Below are 21,456 nucleotides of genomic sequence, written 5' to 3'. Positions count from 1 at the left end.
ACCAAATCCACGGGTTCAACCAATACAACCATTGCAGCCATTATAAAACTCATGTGATTTGCCTCTGGCATGACACCAAAAAAAACAACACCTTGGATTTTCTCTCCTTTTTCAATAAAAATTACATGGTAAAATATCAAATCTTTGGCGTTCATCAGCTCTTCTTCTTCTTACTCCTTTTGCAGCAAGAGGCCAGTAGGCTTTCCAACAAGATTAGTCAGAAAGAAGGACACGTCTAGCATTCACATCGAAACATCCGCTATGATAGATCCTCATCATCAAAAAGGTCATCAAAATCTGCAGATAAAAAATTACAGAATAAACAAAGATGTTAGGAAAGCTATTTTGGCTAAAGACAATTAGATCATTCCTGCACTACCAATATGCAACAGGTGACTGCCATTATAACAAAATCCTCAGGACTGGCAGTTTTCTTTAACTGAATTTTCATTACATGCATAACCAAACAATAAAGTACATAAAGGTAAACGGACAACAATTTTGGGACGTGAATTTTTATTTCATTATGACAATGTTCATTATAATAGGAGCGCACTGTGCACACATAGAATAATAATAATAATAATAAAGGACATTTACATTGTGCAGCTACTATAATAATATACTCTACTTTGCAATGTGGAAATTATGTGAACTTCATGCTCCACTAAACCAGAACAAATACAGTCAACCTTGCTTTAATAGCTCAAATCTGTTAGGACTGAACATATTGGTTTGATTTCTAAAAACAAACCCTGCCTTCTGTGTACGTCAAAATTACCTCAACTCATTCTACAGACTGTTTTACATATTGGTGTTCAAGATGGTTTGTGTACATGCAATATCAAATCCATGTTCGTCACTGAGCTCTGTAAGTTAATTAGAATGTGAATTTATGGAGAGGAAGAGGACTAGTTTTCATTTTCTGGTAATACAGACTTCAATTCCTTAACAACTAAAAAAATAAAAAAAATAAAAAATAAAAAATAAAAAAATCAGAAGAAAAGTTATACAAGAGCTTATAGGATATCCATGCTGAACCAAGTACTTGCATGAACACTGTAGTGCCTGCACTAATATGGTGTGTCTGTAGAATATTTGAGTACACATTACAAGGTATGAGTTTGTTCAAACATACAGTACGTATGCTACGTGGAGAAAAGAGTAAAAACTCCCTCTTCCAATGCTCCTCATGGCCCCCTGTGGAGCATCATGCTGCCAAAAGCATTTCATGAGTATAGAATGCTGTGTGCATATTGTGTACATGGCACATACACTGTACATGTATATCGAGGCTATTTGTGGGTGGCCCCAGGGTCACTAAAATCTTTGAATCTGAAATTTAGTGGCCAGAAACAAAAATGTGGTGGCTGGAAATATGCAAATGTAACAATCAACTTTGATTCTTAGTTGCCTATTAAAAAAATCTGATTTACCAAATAGGTAGCCATTCTCGATATTTGATGGTCCAACATCAATTTGCATTGGCCCCGTGCCATCGCTAATGCTGTGTACATATGTACACGTACAATAGGTGTGTGGGTATTATTCTCGCATACAATGTATCGCATTTGACGTGACATCATTCTGATCATGAAGTATTTATGATAAAGTGTGAACAGATTTGTGCCACCCGTGCACGCTTCACTTTTTTATTTTTTGTTTTATTTTGTTTTATTTTTGTTTTTTGTTTTATTTTATTTTGTTTTTGTTTTTGTTTCTTTTTTTTTGTGTGTGTGTGAGTCTGGGAATAGCCAAGCGATGTTGGAATTTTGCTTCATTTAACATGTGGGGGAAACACGTAAGTTGAATGAGACTGTGGATTTTCCCATCGAGATACCCGTAACTGAACTTATGAGTTTATACATGTAGATGTTTAGATCTACATGCATTAAAGAAGAGGAAATATTGAAGGAAATATTGGGCCGTCTTTGTTTCTGCCTCAAGAAGAATGATATTTGGCCAAATCTGACATCAAAGTATGCGCAATTGACCATATAAGAATATGTGAATATTTTGACACATAAAATATATGCAGAATTTCTTCCTCTAATTACAGCATATAAAAATTCTGAGGAAAAGGCAGAATCCGGACATATGACATTTCATGCCACAGGTAACTACACTGAACATGTGTAGCCAAGTGCATTAAACAACTGGAGAGTGCATATACCATATGCAACAACCAGATATGTGTATCTCACCATTGAAAAAGTCTGCATGTACTGCTTTTTCATTGGCTGCTAGATCCATAAGAAGACCTGCTGTACCTCCAGCCTGTGAAGTAATTAGACATATTTGCAAACAGGAGAAAGAGATCATAACACAAAATTACAGTTTTCAAGAAAGTTTGTATCACAATTATGATGCTCATTCTAGTGCGAGGAAAAAAACACAAACATCAGAACTCTCATAATTGTAAATTCATATTTACAGAACATGTGCAATGTACCAGCTATAAATTTTTCTGGGTTAGCCACTAAACAAGAGTGCCATAAATTATGCAGTATATATCTACAATACATACATGTACTTTTTCATCAACCTATTCCCAATTTAAGGGCAAGGCTTGAGGTGAACTTTTTCTTTTGGTGGCCCAACAATGAAATTTGGTGGCCCAGCCAGGCCACCAACACATACATTGTATCTTTCCTTAAAAAGTGGTGGCCCAGCATCTATTTCTGGTGGCCCCAGGTCCCTGAGCCACTGCTAATTTTGAGCTTTGAATGGTCACTGGCTATGTAGCGTCTGAGAATGAATAGCCTATCTACAGCAAAGGGCATGAAGTATTACAGTGTATAAACTGCAGCCTATTTACAGAATAAAGGGCATGAAGTACAACCGTGTATTATAAACTGCAGGCATAAGACAAAAACATCTTGGTACAGTGTATCAAAATATTCAATAAACTATAAAAAGATTAGACCATAAAAAGGTTTACATTGTACAAGGTATTATGGTGTATGGCATGAGGATTACTAGTAAAGAGCTGCTACAAATGATACTGTAGTTTAAGAAATTTCATGAGTGCCTGTAATGGACACATGTGAAATACATTGTACTGTGTAAGAAGGCATAATGAAACTAGAAATGTCGCTATGGCGACTGATGCCTCCGCCATAATGCATGATTCTCCCAATAGGCGTATAGTACAATGTCTTCACAATGTGTGATCCATGACAGTTTCACATGATTGCCAAATATTGAAATGACATGTTTGTAAGAAATGTCTTGAACTGGGTTTGCTATAATTTTCTAAGAGTGCAGGTACACATATTTGGGGAATTTTGGGGAAGTTTATGCACTGAGTAATTTCCAAGGTATGAAGAAAGAGTGTGATGATGGTACAAAATAGATTTTTTTGTGTGTGTTTTTTTTTTTTTGTTGTTGTTGTTGTTGTTGTTGTTGTTTTTTTTTTGGGGGGGGGGCATTGAAACCTGGCCTTTGACCCTTAACCTTTGACCTTCTGGCTGGAAATTTCCCGGAGAATCTCCATTAGGTAATGCATGTATTAAGTTTTGAAACTAATCATACAAGCATTGCATATACTAGTATATGAGAGAAATAGTAAAATTTTGAGGAGTTGACCTTGACCTTTGACCCCTGACTATTGACCCATGACCCCTAAATTCCCTAGATAATCCCTGCCAGACAGTACATTCATATGTACCAAATTCCACGAAGATACATTGAACCATTTGCAAGAAAAGTGATATTGCAACATTTTCACCTAACCTTTGACCTTTTGACCTTTGACCTTATGACATGAAACTCTCTCTGGAGAATCTTTACGCAGTAGTACATGTCCACACCAAGTTTCAAGAAAATACCTTTGGGCATTGCATAGATATGGGGGGAAATTGCAACATTTGTAGCATTTGACCTTGACCTTTTGACCTTTGACCTCTTGCCAATGTCACTAAAATCTACTCAACTAATTGTCCCATCATACATCATCCTTGGACCAAGTTTGGTGAAAGCTGCTTCATCCAGTTTTGAGTTATCACGTAAACAGATAAATTTTAGGATTTGACCTTGATCTTTGACCTTTGACCTCTGTCCGATTTCACTGAAAAACTAATCAAGTAATTGTCCCATCATACATCATCCTCCAATAAAGTTTGGTGAAATTTACTCCATCCAGTCTTGAGTTATCGCGTAAACGGATACAATTTCATGATTTGACCTTGACCTTTGACCTCTGACCTTTAGCCGATTTCACCCAAAATCTAATCAAATAATTGCCCCATCATACTTCATACTTGGACCAAGTTTGGTAAAATTCCAGTAAATATTACTCAAGTTATCGCGTAAACGAAAGCGGACGTACGTACGGACGTACGTACGGACGTACGTACGGACGTACGTACGTACGGACAGACGGACAACCCGAAAACATAGCATAAAAAAACCAAACCTTCAGGCATTGCATAAATATAAGGAAAGTAGTGATATTTTGAGGAGTTGACCTTGACCTTTGACCCATGACCCCAACTTCCCTAGATAATCACTGCCCATTGGTACAAGCATATATACTAAGTTCCATGAAGATACCTTGAACCATTTGCGAGATATGGAGAAAAACATGAAATTTCAATTTTTTTTTCACAAAATAACCTGTGACCTTTGACCTTTGACCCTGTGACCCTAAAATCCACACAAAGTATTATCCCCCAAGGATATACCCTCATACCAAGTTTGATGTAAAACCACCACACGGTTCTTGAGATATCGACAAAAACAAAACGGGACGGACGGACGACACGAAAACATAATGCCTCCGGCCACTTCGTTGCGGAGGCATAAAAAGTTTCAGAGAATGATCGAGATGGGCTATTTTTGGTACTAACTGTTCAGTGGACAAACAGATATTTAATAATATCAATATCTTTTTCAGACTCAATATGGTTTCACAGAGCATTATATTCTAGCAGTATCTGAATTTTAAAAAAAATAAATAAAGCATACTGAGCATATCAACACGACCTCTATAATTTGCCCCTTTTGAAATATCTGTCCTTGACATTTTTTAGTGTGAGCATTTTGATACACAATTTACATAGAGCCTACTTTTGTATGTTTTATTACAGTCAATAATGATTTGGCTGTCCAGTCCTGGAAGAAGAATGATCTCCTGCTAACTAGGCAGGCATTGTATTCAGGTCTAGAAATTGGGAGGTCATTGGTTCGAGTCCAACCTAACTATGCATGCCCATGATTTTCTATTATGGCTACTACATAAACACTGAATAATTGGTGGTCATTTATCAAATGTTACTGGAGGGCAATCTGTCAATCAGTTGCAACAAAAACTACTTGACACAAGACTTCCTATATTTGAATGATAGATTATGTTCATAAGTTTTGAGATGTGCAATATCTGAATCTAAGTCTAATAATGAAGAGTCATATTTTTGGTTAGGTTTTAGAACATTTAACACATTCTATAGGGCTATCCTTGGATTCTTATATGTTATATCTTCTATGTGAAATTGTATTAATGATTAATGTGTTTTGGGATTTGTAATTATATTTCTACTTAAAATGTATAAGTTAGATAAAAAGCATTTATATAGTATAACAGCCTACCAACTGCTAGTGAAAGTAGGGCTTTTTTACAGGTGCCCGATGTCATGATTCTTTTTTTTTTTTTTGTGATCATACAATAAAGCAAGTACTCCCACAGTTCACAAGTGTAAAAGGAGCTCCCCAGGGCAGGGTTAGCTTTAACTGCGACCAGCCCCAACGCATACAGCGTTGGGGCTGCGCCGTTTTCGCATTCAGATCTTAATGTTGTAGTCTCTTGTACAAAACGGATGCCGTTCCGGCGCTACATTTCCTTAATTTGTCGACAAAAACTACTAGGAATACTTACATGGGTCGATTAAACCAAAATGATTCCAATCGGCGACTGTTTGATGCATTTCATTGCTTATGATGCAGAAAATGTTGTCTTATAAGGCGAATTATCTTCAGCTCACCTTGTGCGCTTGTGCAAGTTATTGTGAGTTTAGTGAGCATCGGTGAGCTGAAGATAATTCGCCTTATAAGACAACATTTTCTGCATCATAAGCAATGAAATGCATCAAACAGTCGCCGATTGGAATCATATAGGTTTAATCGACCCACGTAAGTATTCCTAGTAATTTTTGTTGAAAAATAAAGGAAATATAGTGCCGGAACGGCACCCGTTTTGTACAAGAGACTACAACATTAAGATCTGAATGCGAAAACGGCGCAGCCCCAACGCTGTATGCGTTGGGGCTGGTCGCAGTTAGGTTAGCTTCTACCTAGGTCTAGCCCGACCAGACGCTGTGTGAAGCATGGAAGCACTCTCACTCATGGCCACTTCTCATTGCTTGTGTACAGTGCACAGCGCCAGGGCTGTGTTTTGTGTGCAAAAGTCATGTCTCTACAAGTCAAGTAGCTACTGCCACAGTAACCCTGGGGCGCTCCTTGTGCACAGTTATACTGTGGGAGCCCAAACACCCGACCACAGCCCGAACTGCGAACACAGTTCGGGCTGTGTTTCGCAGTTACTGCCACAGTACCTACATGTACAATGTTCCATGTACACGTACAGTGTACATGTACCGCTACTACCGGGACTGGTCATTTAAGAGAAAAACAATCATAGATTTGTCATACAATTTATCTTCCTACATCAAACCAAAGCTTGGCATAACTACGTACATGTACAGTGAGTGTAGGTATCAGTATCACATCATAGCCCGATCAGACGCTGTGCAAAGCACAGCGATACAGCAACTGGGCTGTGATGTTATTCACATCCATACATGTCCAATGGACCAAGACCAAGGTCACTACATCAGCTACACTAAAGGACAAGTAACAAAAATTAACTAAAGTGATTTCTACATAGAAAATCCCTAGATTTAAAAAGAAAAATGTCTGGCAAAATTGTGAAATAGGCCCCACAGCAGTACGCATGCACCCGTGCATTAGCAAGCAAGGGTAGGTCCTAGCTACACGCAGCCGCTGTCGCAAAGCTGCTTCTTCGCGACAGCGGCTGCGTGTAGTTAGGGTAGGTCCTAGGGTTAGGGTTAGGACTTAGGCCAGGGTAAGGGTTTAGGGTTAGGTAGGGTTGTATTTATGGTTAAATTAGTCGAGGGACATTAGGGAGTCCTTCCGAGAAGTGTCTCTGAATAATGTGACAAACAGGGGGTTTACACCATGGATGGGTAACACATAAAAAGTTAACAATAATCGTGTACACTGTGCAATCTCGGCACTATTACAATGTGTGATTACTTTAACTAACGCCATTTAATAGGGGTGGGACCATACAAAACAGTACCGATGACGCCAGATCTCAGAAACAACGCATCGATGCCACAGACCCTACAATAGAAACTAGGGCCTATATCAGCTTTAATTGTAGAGTTTTCAGGTCCATATTGTACAATAAAAAGAACGAATAAGGTCTTAATACTTCTGTTTACCTCCTCGAGATCTACATAGGGTCCAGACCCTTCTGGAAACATTTCATCTACGGCCACAGGCTTCATTTTGAGGACGAACTACGATAACTCCGCAGGGTATGAGAGAAAGAATGAATTGGAGCACACTCGATGCGATGATTAGTAAGAAGAGCGTAGAAGACAGTGCGCTAAGAGGGTCTTGTCTACTCTCGCGTAAACAGGTGTAGTAGTATACAATACTACAGTGCCATGGTACCTAACAGCGGCCATTTTAGGAAGCAAACCGCTGGATTATCACGAATATACGTTCTGCTTCCCTTCAATTTTCTCCATTGTATTTAATTCATTTCAATTCAATAGAACATTTATTTCCAGATCAATTCGTGTAACAGCAGTAACAATTCAGTAATGACAAACTGGAGGTGACAACTCAGTAAGCACAGCTTGAAGTGAGTGCACCTTTAACATTTGAAAATGTAGATTGAATCTGATTGAAACATAGCTAAAAAGACATTTTTTTTTTTAATATACATATTTACAAGACAAAGTACAGATACACAAGAGACTAAAGCTAGGGATGCAGGAGGGAAAACAGATAGAAAGAAGGAAAAAGAGAAAGAAAAGAAAAGAGAAGAAAGAAAAAATACATTAAGGAGAGGTAAAGAGAACCTAAAACACACACTTGTACACAGTAATACTAAAACAAACAAGGCAACATTGTACATACATGTACATGTATTTCATTCTATTATAAGTAAGAGAAATTTAGCAGCCCTCACTATAAACTATCTTATATGGATGAATACAACTTTTTCTTGAGTCTTATCTTAAAACAATTTTGAGATGGTGCATTTCTTATGTCTTTAGATAAATTGTTCCATTTCTTGGGGCCCATAAAACGAATATTGTGTTGGTAAGACATGGTTCTGGGTCTGGGCAAATGCATTAATGACGAGGAACGTGTATTGTAATTATGCACATTCTGATTGATATCAAACAATTGAACAAAATGGTCAGGCATAAGTTTGTTGACACACTGATATACAAAAATACATTGCTGATAGGTGGTGATATTTTTCAAAGTAAGCAATTTTAGTTTTGAGTATAACGGGTCTGCTTTAGATTTCGGGTTCGCTCCATGTATAACTCTTACTATTTTATTTTGCTTTGAAGTCAATTTCTTTAGACTGGACTGAAAAGTACTTCCCCACACCATGTTGCAATAAGACAAATTGGGCAAAACAAGAGTGGAGTATAACATCCGTAATACATCAGTAGGTAACATGTAGCTTAGTCTAGATATAATACCAATGCTCTTTGATATTTTTTTTTCTCTGTCTCTTGTATATGAGGTTTCCATGTTAATTTTGAATCTAAAATAACACCAAGAAATTTAGTTTTCTCTACCCTGGGAATTTGAACATCATTCAATTCCACTTTAACAAAATCAGTGTCGTATGATTTGTTACGATTACTAAAAACAATAAAGTTACATTTGCGGGGGTTAACAGATAATCGATTTGCCTGAAACCATGTACACAATTTTGAAAGGCTACTATTTACTTGATCTTGCAAAGAAGGAAGATCCTTACCACTGAACAATATATTAGTGTCATCAGCATATAATATGTACGATGAGGTATCGGAATTAGAAACATTTCCAATGTCATTTATGTATAATATAAACAACAGTGGTCCTAATAAAGACCCTTGTGGAACTCCACATAATATTTTCTTTAAGTCTGATATACAACTGTTCATTTTGTACATTGGTATCGATTGGAGAGGTAGCTTTTAAACCAATTGTATGCTACACCTCTAAAACCATAGTGCTTAAGTTTAGCTAACATAATATTGTGATTAATTGTGTCAAAGGCCTTTGACAAGTCAACAAAAACACCAATAAGAAAGGAATTTTCCTCAAAGGTATCAACAATCTTATTCGCAATGTCAGTTAGGGCCATGGAAGTTGAATAGTTGCTGCGAAAGCCGTACTGATAACTACCCAAAATATCATTTTGATCAAGAAACTTAACAGCACGGTTGTAGACAATCCTTTCCAAAATTTTCGAAAAACAAGGAAGCACTGAAATCGGTCTGTAATTTGACAATTCACATTTGTCACCATTTTTAAACACAGGGGTTACACGAGCAATTTTCAATTTATCTGGAAAGACTCCTGATGATAAAGATAAATTGAATACATGACATAACGGTTTGCTGATTTCTTTTATTGTATGTTTGATTATACGAGGACTGAAATCATCAATTCCAGAGGCAGTATTATTCCGAAAAGAGTTGACAATGCTACATATTTCTGCTTCAAATGTTGCATGAAAATAAATGGTATTCAAACAAGGGTTCACCAGATAACTCATAAAGTTAGAATTATTTTGTGGTATCAACTTATCAAGATTTGGACCAACCTGAGTAAAATATGAATTAAAAGCATTTGCAATTTTGTGAGAGTCAGTAGTTAATTCACCATTGCATTTCATTTGCATATCAGTAACACATTTACCACCTCTATTCAAAAGTGTATTTATGAGATTCCAAGTTGCTTTAATATTACTTCTATATATATATGCAACAAATTTCCTTTCAAAATATTGTTTCTTCACATTTCTTATTGTAGCATTCAGAGTATTCCTAAAACGTTTATACTTTAACTCATTAAAGTTGCTTGGTTTACGCATATATTTCTTATATAACAAATTTTTATATTTGATAGAACGTAAAATACTGTCAGTCATCCGGGGATTAAGCTTTCTTGCACACCGACTTTTTTTCTTTAGGGGAAAGTGTTTATTATATAACTCTGACAGAACAGACTCAAAATAATCATAAGCTTCGTTAACATTTTCCATAGTATACAAATTATCCCAACAGTGTGAACCAAGTTCATTCCTGAAAGCGTCAATACTGTCTTTGTTTACAGTTCTCACATAAATATCACTTCTTGGTCTGTCACTTTTTATTTGATTTAGATCAGTTAGCTGGAAAACAGGTAAATGATCAGTAATATCACAATACAACAGTCCACTTTGAATAGGCTTATTGAACTGGTTGGTAATAATATTGTCCAACAGAGTAGTAGTGGCATTGGTAATGCGTGTAGGCCTCGTTATAAGAGGGAGACAATAGTTACTAAAAAGTGTGTTAACAAAATCAGTTACATCATTATCCGTGCTATATTTTAATAAATCAATATTAAAATCACCCATAATATAAACTAATTTGTTTTCTTTCAGTAGCGGTGAGATCTTTAAATCAAAAGTAGCATTAAAGTTCCAGTTTACCTTTGGGAGCAGTGATTTCAAAAATGTTCAAGATATCACATTTGATGCATATGTGTAGGTCTGTTGTATCACAAAACATCCTACCATATAAAATTTTTGCAATAAAGCCTAAAATATGGGGAGATATCAGCATGCTTCTCAATAAACCATAACTGTATACCGTTTAGTCTGGAAGCATTCTTATTATAACTATTGTTCACATTTTGTGTTATACTTAACAATACTTAACATCGATTATATGGATTCAAATTTTTACAGTGGTTGTTTCTATCCCTAACTCACATTTTAGATCTACAATTTTGTATTTTAAAGCACTAATGTTGGGTTTTTGTTTCATCTGCAAATGGTAAATTATGCCTTTAAAGTTATGCGTATTTATACCTGGGGGCTTATACATAGTGCCTATCACAATATTTTTACCTACTGATTGACAAATCTCAATAAAAACAGACTCACACATACCATCATCACTAACCAAATCAGGTCTCTCAAAATAGGAGTAAGAGTCCTTTATGTACAAACCAACTCCGCCACCTAATTTCCCACGTCTATTATAACACACAGAGTTGTAACCTGGTATATAGGCAGTTTGTCGGCATCTTTGAGCCAGGTTTCAGATAAACCAATAACATCAAAGTCAAGTTTGAGCAAGTTTATGAAGTTTAAAATTTGATAAAAATTCTTCTGAACACTTCTTTTTTTTTAGCTTTATCAACAGTTCTCCATTATATTCTCTCTTTCAATTCAATTTCTTGCTTAGGCTTGCAATTTTATGAAGTTTTTTGTATTATTTTCATACGTACACGTATTTTGTATTACAGCTAGTGGAATTTATTCCTCAACATGGTGAAATATTTGGACAATTTCTGTCAAAAAAAGGAAAGAAAATCTTCATATCTCGAGAATTATGAGGAGGCAGGGATTTTTCTTTTAGCTTTATCAACAGTTTTCTATTCAATTCTCTTTTTCAATTAAATTTTCTTGCTTAGGCTTGTAATCTTATGAAGTTTCTCGTATTATTTTCATTTTTTCCCTCGTATTATTTTCATATTTTAATATCACGTGATCTGTCAGCGTCATTTTTTTTCATTTCATAATGATGTAGTTGTTTTTTTTGTCAATATGATTTGTAAAGAGGGTATTTATTTCCATTGTTGTGTTTTTATATTTTCAGTGGGATTTGTAAGAGTATAGCAACACGAGGGGTGTACACGTAGTTTTAAACTCCTTTCATTTGTTTGTTTGTTTGTTTGTTTGTTTTTTGTTCTTTCATATTCTGTACGGTACTAAACATGGTGCATATTGTTTAAATCAGTTGTGCATGAACCTCGCTCTTTGTTCTTTCATATTCTGTACGGTACTAATCATGGTTGCATATTGTTTAAATTTGTTGTTGTTGTTTTGTGTTTTTTTTTTGTTCTTTCATACTCTGTACGGTACTAGACTAATGGTGTTTGTTTGTTTGTTTTTTTTTTTCTTTCAAATTCTGGACGGTATTAAACATGATGCATATTCATTTCCTATTCTGTATATGTTACAATACATTTTTCATTAGATTTCATTTCTGACTGATTTGCTCTTGGAATATCTGTGTATGTTACAATACATTTTTCATTAGATTTCATTTCTGACTGATTGATTTGCTCTTGGAATATCTGTGGAATGGTTGTTTTAGTTGCATTTTTAATTCTGGACGGTATTAAAGATGGTGCATATTCATTATGTTACAATACACTTTTCATTAGATTTCATTTCTGACTGATTGATTTGCTCTTGGAATATCTGTGAATGGTTGTTTTAGTTGCATTTTTAATTCTGGATGGTATTAAACATGGTGCATATTCATTTCCTATTCTGTATATGTTACAATACACTTTTCATTAGATTTCATTTCTGACTGATTGATTTGCTCTTGGAATATCTGTGAATGGTTGTTTCAGTTGGTGCTTGCTGATATTTTTTTTTCATCTTGGTGGTGCGCTGGTGTTGTGGGGGTTCGGGTGCTGGTGTTGTCGGTGATGTCTGGTTCCTGGGTGTGTGTGCTTTTACTGTGGTGTGTGGCGCTGGAGCGAGGTTCATGCACGTCCACTCATTGCGGCGAACGGGGAGGAATCCGCCCAACCATCTTTCTTCTTCTTTCTTTCTTTGTTTGTTTTGAATGGAGATCTATCTAGTGATAATTTTCCCCACATTATGCGTATTCTTATATAAATTCATGAGTTGTTAATGAGGATGGGTGGTTTGTTATGTGAAATGAGGGATGTAGCGATATATATATTGGGTTCATTAATTCATAACAATTTAAAATGGTTCATTCTAAAATATTTGTAATAATATACATGTGGGTTCATATTATATAAATTCATAATGATCTATATGAAGCTGCTAAGGTTCCCCGGCCCAGTATGGGTTAATATTATATAAGGATATATAAGTGGGTTTATATTATATAAATGCGCAATGATAATTATATCATATCATTACGCATATTATATAAATTCGTAATGATGTGTATATAATTATATATATATATATGTATATGTATATATATATATATATATATATATATATATATATATATGGTTTGTATTTTATAAATGATATAGATTCTTATTATATAAATTCAAACTTTAAATATTTCTGTGTTTGTTTTGTAAGACACCAAAGCTGTCACCTATAAAGGGATCAAGTTAACAGACGCCTATATCCCACAAAACATTATAGTATCTATTCACAATACCTGTCTATATCATTTCCGCACAAACATTATTTTGTATCTGCATACATTTTTAAATATTAAAATTACAGACAGAAATGCGACTTGATTAAAAAAAGAACTTCAAGCCAGTGACTGCTGAAAATTAAAAGCCAGAAGTCGGTCAACCATGGAGTAAGTACTAGTATAACTTTGGTACATATTTAACAAATTTGGCACAGTCGCAATTCTGTCTATATAATAACTTTTTCTCTTTGTAATTTGTATAACAGGTCTCACTAGCCTGTATACATATTCAATGTTCAACCCATCAAGAAAAAAAAATCTTCCTTATTTTTCTTCCGATTTCAGTCAAATTTTTTACCGTTGAACTTTTAAGATTTTACTTTTTTTTTTATCAGACTAGCTTATATTTGGACTCGATTTCCTCTTTAACAATCCGCAGGTAATGATTGTCTGACCTGGTGAAGATTTCTGTTTGCCAGTCCGGGAACTTCTTGATGTTGCAGCCATTTAGTGAGTACAGCTCGTATGTATACACATTGTGTTGCTGCCCGGAGTAATCCCATTCCTTGCAACAGTTGATACTAACCCAGCCAACTTACAGAACTTTGCCTTCCTTGTCCCCTTGGTAACCGAATCGTATCCCGCTTAATTCTCTTTGTTGTGTGATGATTCATTTTTGCATATCAAAGATTGTCGTACCGAGGATTCCAGCCTATATACGCATACCAGTCAGCTTACAAATGGCGTCCACTGCTCTAGAAATGTATACCCTATGCTTGCAATTAGCCCTAACCCTTCTTGGTATACATAAAAAACAAAACAATCAAACAAAACAAAACAAATAAAAGACAATAGAAGGGGGAAAAAATCTGTTTTTGCTCTATATTATTCATGTTATTTGGGGTTCATTACCGGCATACCGCACCGGAGGAATTCTTTCTTCATTTCCTATACTATACCTATTCCTATATATCCTAAGAAGATGAACACTGGTTCTTGTGCTATTGAGATGAACAGTTGACGAAACTCACCTATCTCGGTTTGTTTAGCTCTTTCAACCTTATGTAATTCGGTTATCACCACTTGGGAGCAAAAAGGGGAGGCATGGTACAAGGCATCATTTCACACCCGTGTATAATACGCACACTTTGTGTGCACATACGTTTTGCTAAAATACACACAACTTATAATTCAGTAGATGAAAAAAAAAAAAAGAAGAGTATAATCATTATCTATATAATATATTTGCATATAGATGCACTGCACATACTGCACTATTTACTGTGGAGGAAAATTGATCTCACACACTACCACTTGTCATGACAGGTAAGCCGAAACCTATAGAACAGAGTGAGCGTGACGTGATCAACCGAACTGAGCTCATAAACTCTTTCATGGACTCCTAATACTAAAGTATGGAGAAGACGTGGCGCAGATAGACTGATTAAAAAGCACCAATATACACGAACAACAACAACTAAAGAGGTGTAGTACGCCATGGAGCCACAGAACTCTTACAGAGTTCTGTGCATGGAGCCCAACAGCGGCCATTTCAGGAAGCAAACCGCTGGATAATCGCGAGCGTATAATACGTGACCTCCCTTTAATTTTCTTTGTTTAAGGGGGCAAACAGCGGTAAAGCATTGTTTAAGACCTCAAAATTCCATTTAGAAGCATCATTGTTACTTAAAAATAAGAAGAAAAAAAAAGTGAAGAAATGTCCATCATTTTCGAGCCTGTATCAGTCCGTAAAAGTTCGAGTTTCTCGATCTCTCCATCCCTCCCTTCCTATAGATCTCTTTCGCTCTTTTTCTCCTGCTCTGTTGGCCTTATATCAGACCTTTTTTTTCAAATTTATATAGTATCCTTATTTTTTTTCTTATTTTTTAGCACTATTGATAGAGCTTGTATCTGCAGTGCTAAAGCATGTTCAAAAGAATTCAAATCTTTTATTGAAAATTCTCAAATATTCCACCAAAGGCGTGCATCACTTCGTGTGAATTTTGATTCTGAAAATGCATAGGCTCCCTCCCCGGCCCCTTCGAGCCACCTCTCATAAACTTACACATTGAAGACACTCATATGCCGATCCTGGATAAAGAGGTCACGAACAATAACGAGTTTAGCCATTCACATTTTCCCTACATTTCCTCTTTTTATTAAAAATCGCACATATTCCACCAAAGTGTGCACCAACTCGTATAATATCAATTTTGAGAATAGAAAAGCTCCCTCGTGTGGGAGGAAGACATACCCCCCCCCCCCCTCCTCCGGGCCCCACTCGCGACCTCAAATACAGAGTGCACCGTGAAGACCATGACAACGTGGATCAAGAGGTGACTGCAGATACCATGATTCAGCCAATCACATTGTCCCAGAATGTTTTCTCTTTGATTATAAACATTTTAAATTCCAGCCAAAGTTGGTGCTGAGATTGTTGAATTTCTATGCAAAAAATCCAAAAGCTCCGACGGGGTGGAGGGGGGAGGGAGGGCAATGGTGTAGACAAGTCCACTTTACTAGAACAAGAATAATCAACATTCATGTTATAATTAACAAGAGACGTTGTTTTTAGGCGGGGATCAGTAATGTGAAAATAATTGACGGCGACGAAGATAACGATTACGATAAAGAAGATAATGATAATACTAAGAAGAAGAATGTTGATAACTTCAGGACGGTACATGATTCAGCGACTGAAGGGATGTTCTGCCCATGTCCGTGCGTACAACACATAATAAAAGTAATACCACTCGTCCGTTTGGTCCAATACGTTAATTCAAATTTTATTTTCACTTTTTTTTTTTCAACAGAATGTACAAAAATATGTGAAATTTGACATGCGTGTCGTTGAAAATAATTATAAACAGCGACCCAAGGATAACAACATGTTCAGCACACAAAAAAGAGACATACAATTCATGAATTTTTAAAGTGCCAACACACTGTGAAAATTTCACACATATTAAGAGGTCTACATTACCCCATCCAAGGTACCCCCGCGAAAAAAAAAAAATAAATAGGGGTCTAAATAAAAAAATAAAGATAACCCCCAAAAGAAGAAATGAGTGTTCAGCTTTTCTGTATAAGACTGTATACAAAGGATAATTTTATTGACCGACTACAATGATTTTTATGGGTTGCTCTGTGGGAAATCATGGCATATTAGCCTACATTGTTAACCAGAAGAGTTGAGAGAGAGAGAGAGAGAGAGGGAGAGAGGGCTCGAAGCTGCGGGCACTCTCATCCATATCAAACTGTTTAACACCATGCATGGTTTAAATTATAGTTAGCTCGAATTTTGAGGGACTGCAGATTTGATAATGAATTGAATTACTTTATCTATATTTCGTTCTTAGGAGGAAATGATACTTCTAAAAGTTGTAATGAGGTCCGAAGTACTTCTATTGAATTGAATTGAATTGAATAACTGAAACTGCACCGGTCTTACACTCGAGACACAGTAAACAGTTCCAGCATATTTATTTTCATATTTCACATGAGATATACATTTCATCAAAATACACTAAAAAGAATACAAACCAAGCAAGATACAAAATATGTTATAAATCGGGGCATGGACAGAAAGTGTGTCAGCGTATATAATGTACATAAGACAATTCTCTATAACTTGTGAAATATGATGGAACCGCAAAAGCAAAGCTTGTAAACGCAGGTTCCAAGAAAATATACCAGTGTAAATTTGATATGCATTCAATGGAGATAGGACACAAAGTAACAATGAGGAAACTATATAAAAACTAGATTATCAAGGTACAAAGGAAAAAGAAAATAAAAGAGATGAAAAAGAAAAGGAAAAAAACCAAGAACCTAAGGAATAACAACAGGGTAAAAAGTTAATTTAGCATATAGAAACACAAGTATATACTCACACATATCTAGAATCAAATTCATAACGAGTTCAATATGTTACTACAATGGTACGGATGCAGTGATTATATAATGGGAGCATAAACCAGAAGCAAACAATCATAAACTGCAGGTTGATTCATCATACATTGAATAAGGATACTGCAGATAACATATCAAAGAAAAATTCTAATCAGACTGATTATATTCATTTATTAACTTTGATTTCAATTTTTGTTTGAATATAAACATACTAGAGCAATTGATTAAATCGGTGGGAAGATCATTCCAGAATTTAGGTCCGGTAAAAACAATTGTTTTTTGAGCAAGGAGTGTACGAGTACGTGGAAGGTGAAATGAATCTCTTTGTCTTGTCGGGTAAGCATGGACGGCATAGTTTTTCTGAAACATGTGGGTAAATATGTCAGGCAAGCCGTTGGCTGATAACTGAAACATAAATGTGCCTAAGTTATATAAAAACAAGTCAGCAACCTTAAGGAGTCTGTTTTCAAAGAAAAAATGATTCGTGTGACAATAAAAATCGGCTAGATTAACTGAACGAATAGCCCGTTTTTGTAGTTTGAAAATTTTATCAATGTGTAATTTGGCACAGTTGCCCCAGGCAAGTATACCGTAACTGAGATAGGGTAAAACAAGCGTTGAATATAAATTTTTTAAAATATACTTGGGAAAAAAATGTTTTAGCTTATTTAAGATCCCAGTATTTCTCGAAAGCATCTTAGACAAATAATCTATATGATGTTTCCATGTTAATTCATGGTCAATATAAAGACCTAAAAATTTGGACGATTCAACTTGAGTCAAACAATCATTATTCATTTTTATGTCGCCAGGCAAATGCGTAACGGAGTTACTAAATAACATATAAACAGTTTTGTTTACATTAAGAGATAACTTATTAGCTTGAATCCACATTTGAACCGACATTAATTCTCTGTTCACTACTTCTAAAAGAGTTGTTGGATCTCGATGTGAAAAGAAAATATTAGAATCATCGGCAAAAAGGAGAAAAGATAAAACATTTGATGAATTTCTAAAGTCATTTATATAAAGAATAAACAAAAGTGGGCCTAAAAGGGATCCTTGAGGGACCCCGCAAGATAACGTTTTTAGACTGGAACTAAATCCGTTGATATTTACAAACTGTTTCCTGTTAGTTAAATAGCTCCTGAACCAGTCCAAGGCCTTTCCACGTATCCCATAATGTGAGAGTTTATATAACAAAATACCATGATCGATAGTGTCAAAGGCATTGGACAGGTCCAGGAATATACCAACAGTATGAGATGAGTCGTCTATAGCGTGGGCTACTTTATCTATAAAAGCAAGCACAGCGTGAGTAGTAGAGTGTTTTTTCCTAAATCCAAATTGAGACTCACAAAAGATATTACATTCATTTAAGAATTTAATTACACGAGAATATATCAAATATTCAAGAATCTTAGAAATCGCCGTCAAAAGAGAAATAGGACGATAATTACTTACATCTTGTTTATTACCTTTTTTATAAACCGGAACAACTTTGGCAAGTTTCATTTGACTAGGCACTACGCCAGTAGCAAGGGACAAATTCAATATATATGTTAAAGGAGACAATATTGCGGATATAATATTTTTCAGTAAAAAATTCGTAATACCATCATGTCCAGCACCCTTTTTTGCTTTTAACTTAAGAACTACATCCCTCACCTCGTATTCTTGGATGGGAGTAAAAAACATAGATTGAGGATTTGGATCAGATAAGAAATAATGAAATTCTTTATCTGTTACTGGGATATTACTAGCAAGATTGGGGCCTAAATCAACAAAAAAATCATTAAACGCATTAGCAACATGTATCGGATTTTGGATCAAAATACCATGCTGGGATATTTCCTTGACTTGTTCTGGTTTATCTTTAACTCTGAGAACTTTATTAATCACCTTCCACGTGCTCTTGGTATCGTTTTTGTAAAGGTCAAACTGCCTTGTGAAATAACTCCTCTTAGCAAGTCTCAAAGTAGTTGTAAGAATATTACGATAACGAGCATATTTACCTTTCGTTTTATCATTTGGATTCCTCTTATATTTACAAAATAAATTGTTCTTATGATTGATAGACTTAAGGAGGGATTTGGTGATCCAAGGCATTCTTGGTGCTTTTTTATTGGTAAAACGGGTGGATTGTCGTAAAGGAATAATTTCGTCATAAAGCAGTGAAAATTTATCCAAAAAAATATTAAATGCAGTTTCTACATCATTATCAATACCAAAGACTTCATCCCAGTTAGCAATCAACAATCTCTCCCTGAGTCTATCGATGTTTCCTTCAGAAAAATCTCGAAAAGTAAATCCTTGAGACTTAAGACAACAACTTTTCGCGAGAGGAACCTTTGCGTATATCGGGAAATGATCAGATATGTCGGATACTATGACACCAGATAATACTGATGAAATATTGTTACAAAAAATATTGTCTATCAACGTGGATGATGTGTCAGTCACACGGGTAGGTTTTCTTATTAACGGTATAAGGTATTTGGATAACATCAGATCTAAAAATTCTTGGCAGTGAACATTTTCACTGTAGTGAAGCAAATTCAAATTAAAATCTCCCATAATGAAAATATTTTTTTGGTATAGGGAAGGCGTTAGCAACAAATCAGAAAAAGCATCAAGAAAGTCCCGGAAATTGGAAGACGGTGGCTTATATACTTCACCAACTACAATATTCTTTTGTTTTGATAATTCGATTTCAATAAAAATACATTCCAAACTATCACACATTATATTCAAATCTTTCAATATTTTAACTTTCAAATTGTTTGTAACAAAAAATCCTACACCACCCCCTTTCCTATCAAGCCTATTATTCGAATGAAATGTATACCCAGGAATAGAAAAAAACGAGGACGGCAAATTGTTTATCCAAGTTTCTGAGATACCAATAACAGAACAATCAGATTTCACTTGGTTTAAAAATATTTGCAGCTGATCAATCTTTTTATTAAGACTTCTGATATTGTAATGCAAAAGAAGAAGTTCACTTGTGGAAGTCTTTTGCATTTGTTCAATCATTTCATTCACAGAGTGATAATTAGTAGTGATGTTGTAAACTAACCGATCATTGGGATCAAAATCAAATTGCAACTCAGGTGTGGCCGTATAAATTGACCGTAAAAAGCCAGGGTTGTCAGTACAATCTGAAATCTCGGTCCTAAATGAGGAGTTTATATTAACGTCATTAGCCATTGTGAGTTAGATTACAACTAGTGGGGGAGGGCAAGTTGACAGCAAAGAAACTACCACTTTCTTGCGGGACGGAGAAACAAACGAGGCATGGATCCCAAACATGTGACATACGAAAATAACACCTGTTGGGAGGTTCCAATGTACATCGCGTAACATATTGACACTGCAAATACGAGAAAAGCATGACATTAGTACTAAACAAAGAGACACTTTGACATACTTTGCCAGAATCGGAAACACCGTGTGAATAACAATGGGGAGATTTCGTTGCCAAGTAGCATATAAACATTTCACAAGGAAGCAGAAAATACCTGACATTGCCATTATAGGAAGAGACATTTAAGACAAGCTGGTGTAAAACGTAAACAGCGAGAAATGCCAGTTGGTAGATTGCGATACCAAGCAACAAACTGACGCCAAAAATGCAAATTGCCGTTACGAAAACGGGTGAGTCATGCATTAATTCAAACAAATGCATATGTAAGAGGAATCTTATCAATAAAGAATATAAGAAATGCTTCTGGAGCGTGGTACACAAGAATGTTCTTCTAGTAAACCAGGTGAAAGACAAGAGATTTCTTAATTCTATCAGAAGTAAAAAAGTGCTATTTGAGTACTCGTATACAGCTAGTGTTTTGTGTGAACGGAAACTGCTGATAAATTTTCCACAAGAAAAACATACAGTACAAACGAAACTCCACGGGAAAGATCCCGGAAACAGAAAGACAAGACAAAAACAAAAGAAAAAATGTACATATATGTCTGATACGAAACATGGACCTAAGTCAAGGTCACAAGTAATGGAGTGGAAAAAGGAACTAGACAAGAATCTCGTCATAGAGAAGACACGGTTGTCTGCTCTCAGCCACCA

At 35.6% G+C, this 21,456-nt stretch overlaps 1 protein-coding gene across 1 annotated transcript; it reads right to left on the bottom strand.

The window, feature by feature from the left end:
- Nucleotides 1-259: 259 nt before the first annotated feature.
- On the bottom strand, nt 260-20,515 carry LOC140244377 (uncharacterized). Its single transcript, XM_072324015.1, has 3 exons — nt 19,725-20,515; nt 2,205-2,277; nt 260-297 (listed from the first exon to the last, which is right to left on the bottom strand). The coding sequence occupies exons 1-3, from the start codon at nt 20,409-20,411 to the stop codon at nt 260-262; spliced, it is 798 nt and encodes a 265-aa protein (XP_072180116.1). The 5' UTR covers nt 20,412-20,515.
- Between the last annotated feature and the right edge of the window lie 941 nt (nt 20,516-21,456).

This window comes from Diadema setosum, chromosome 21 (assembly GCF_964275005.1).
Source record: "Diadema setosum chromosome 21, eeDiaSeto1, whole genome shotgun sequence".
Classification (NCBI taxonomy): domain Eukaryota; kingdom Metazoa; phylum Echinodermata; class Echinoidea; order Diadematoida; family Diadematidae; genus Diadema; species Diadema setosum.
Note: the sequence above shows the minus strand (reverse complement) of the source record. Positions and strands in the feature narration are given on the sequence as shown.

Coding starts and splice junctions, on each gene's coding strand:
- LOC140244377 (XM_072324015.1), bottom strand. CDS start 20,411: ATGATTGAACAAATGCAAAAGACTTCCACAAGTGAACTTCTTCTTTTG. Junction 2,278..19,724: donor ATTTCCCGATATACGCAAAG/GTTCCTCTCGCG, acceptor ATTACTTCACAG/GCTGGAGGTACAGCAGGTCT. Junction 298..2,204: donor ACATGCAGACTTTTTCAATG/GTGAGATACACA, acceptor TTTTATCTGCAG/ATTTTGATGACCTTTTTGAT.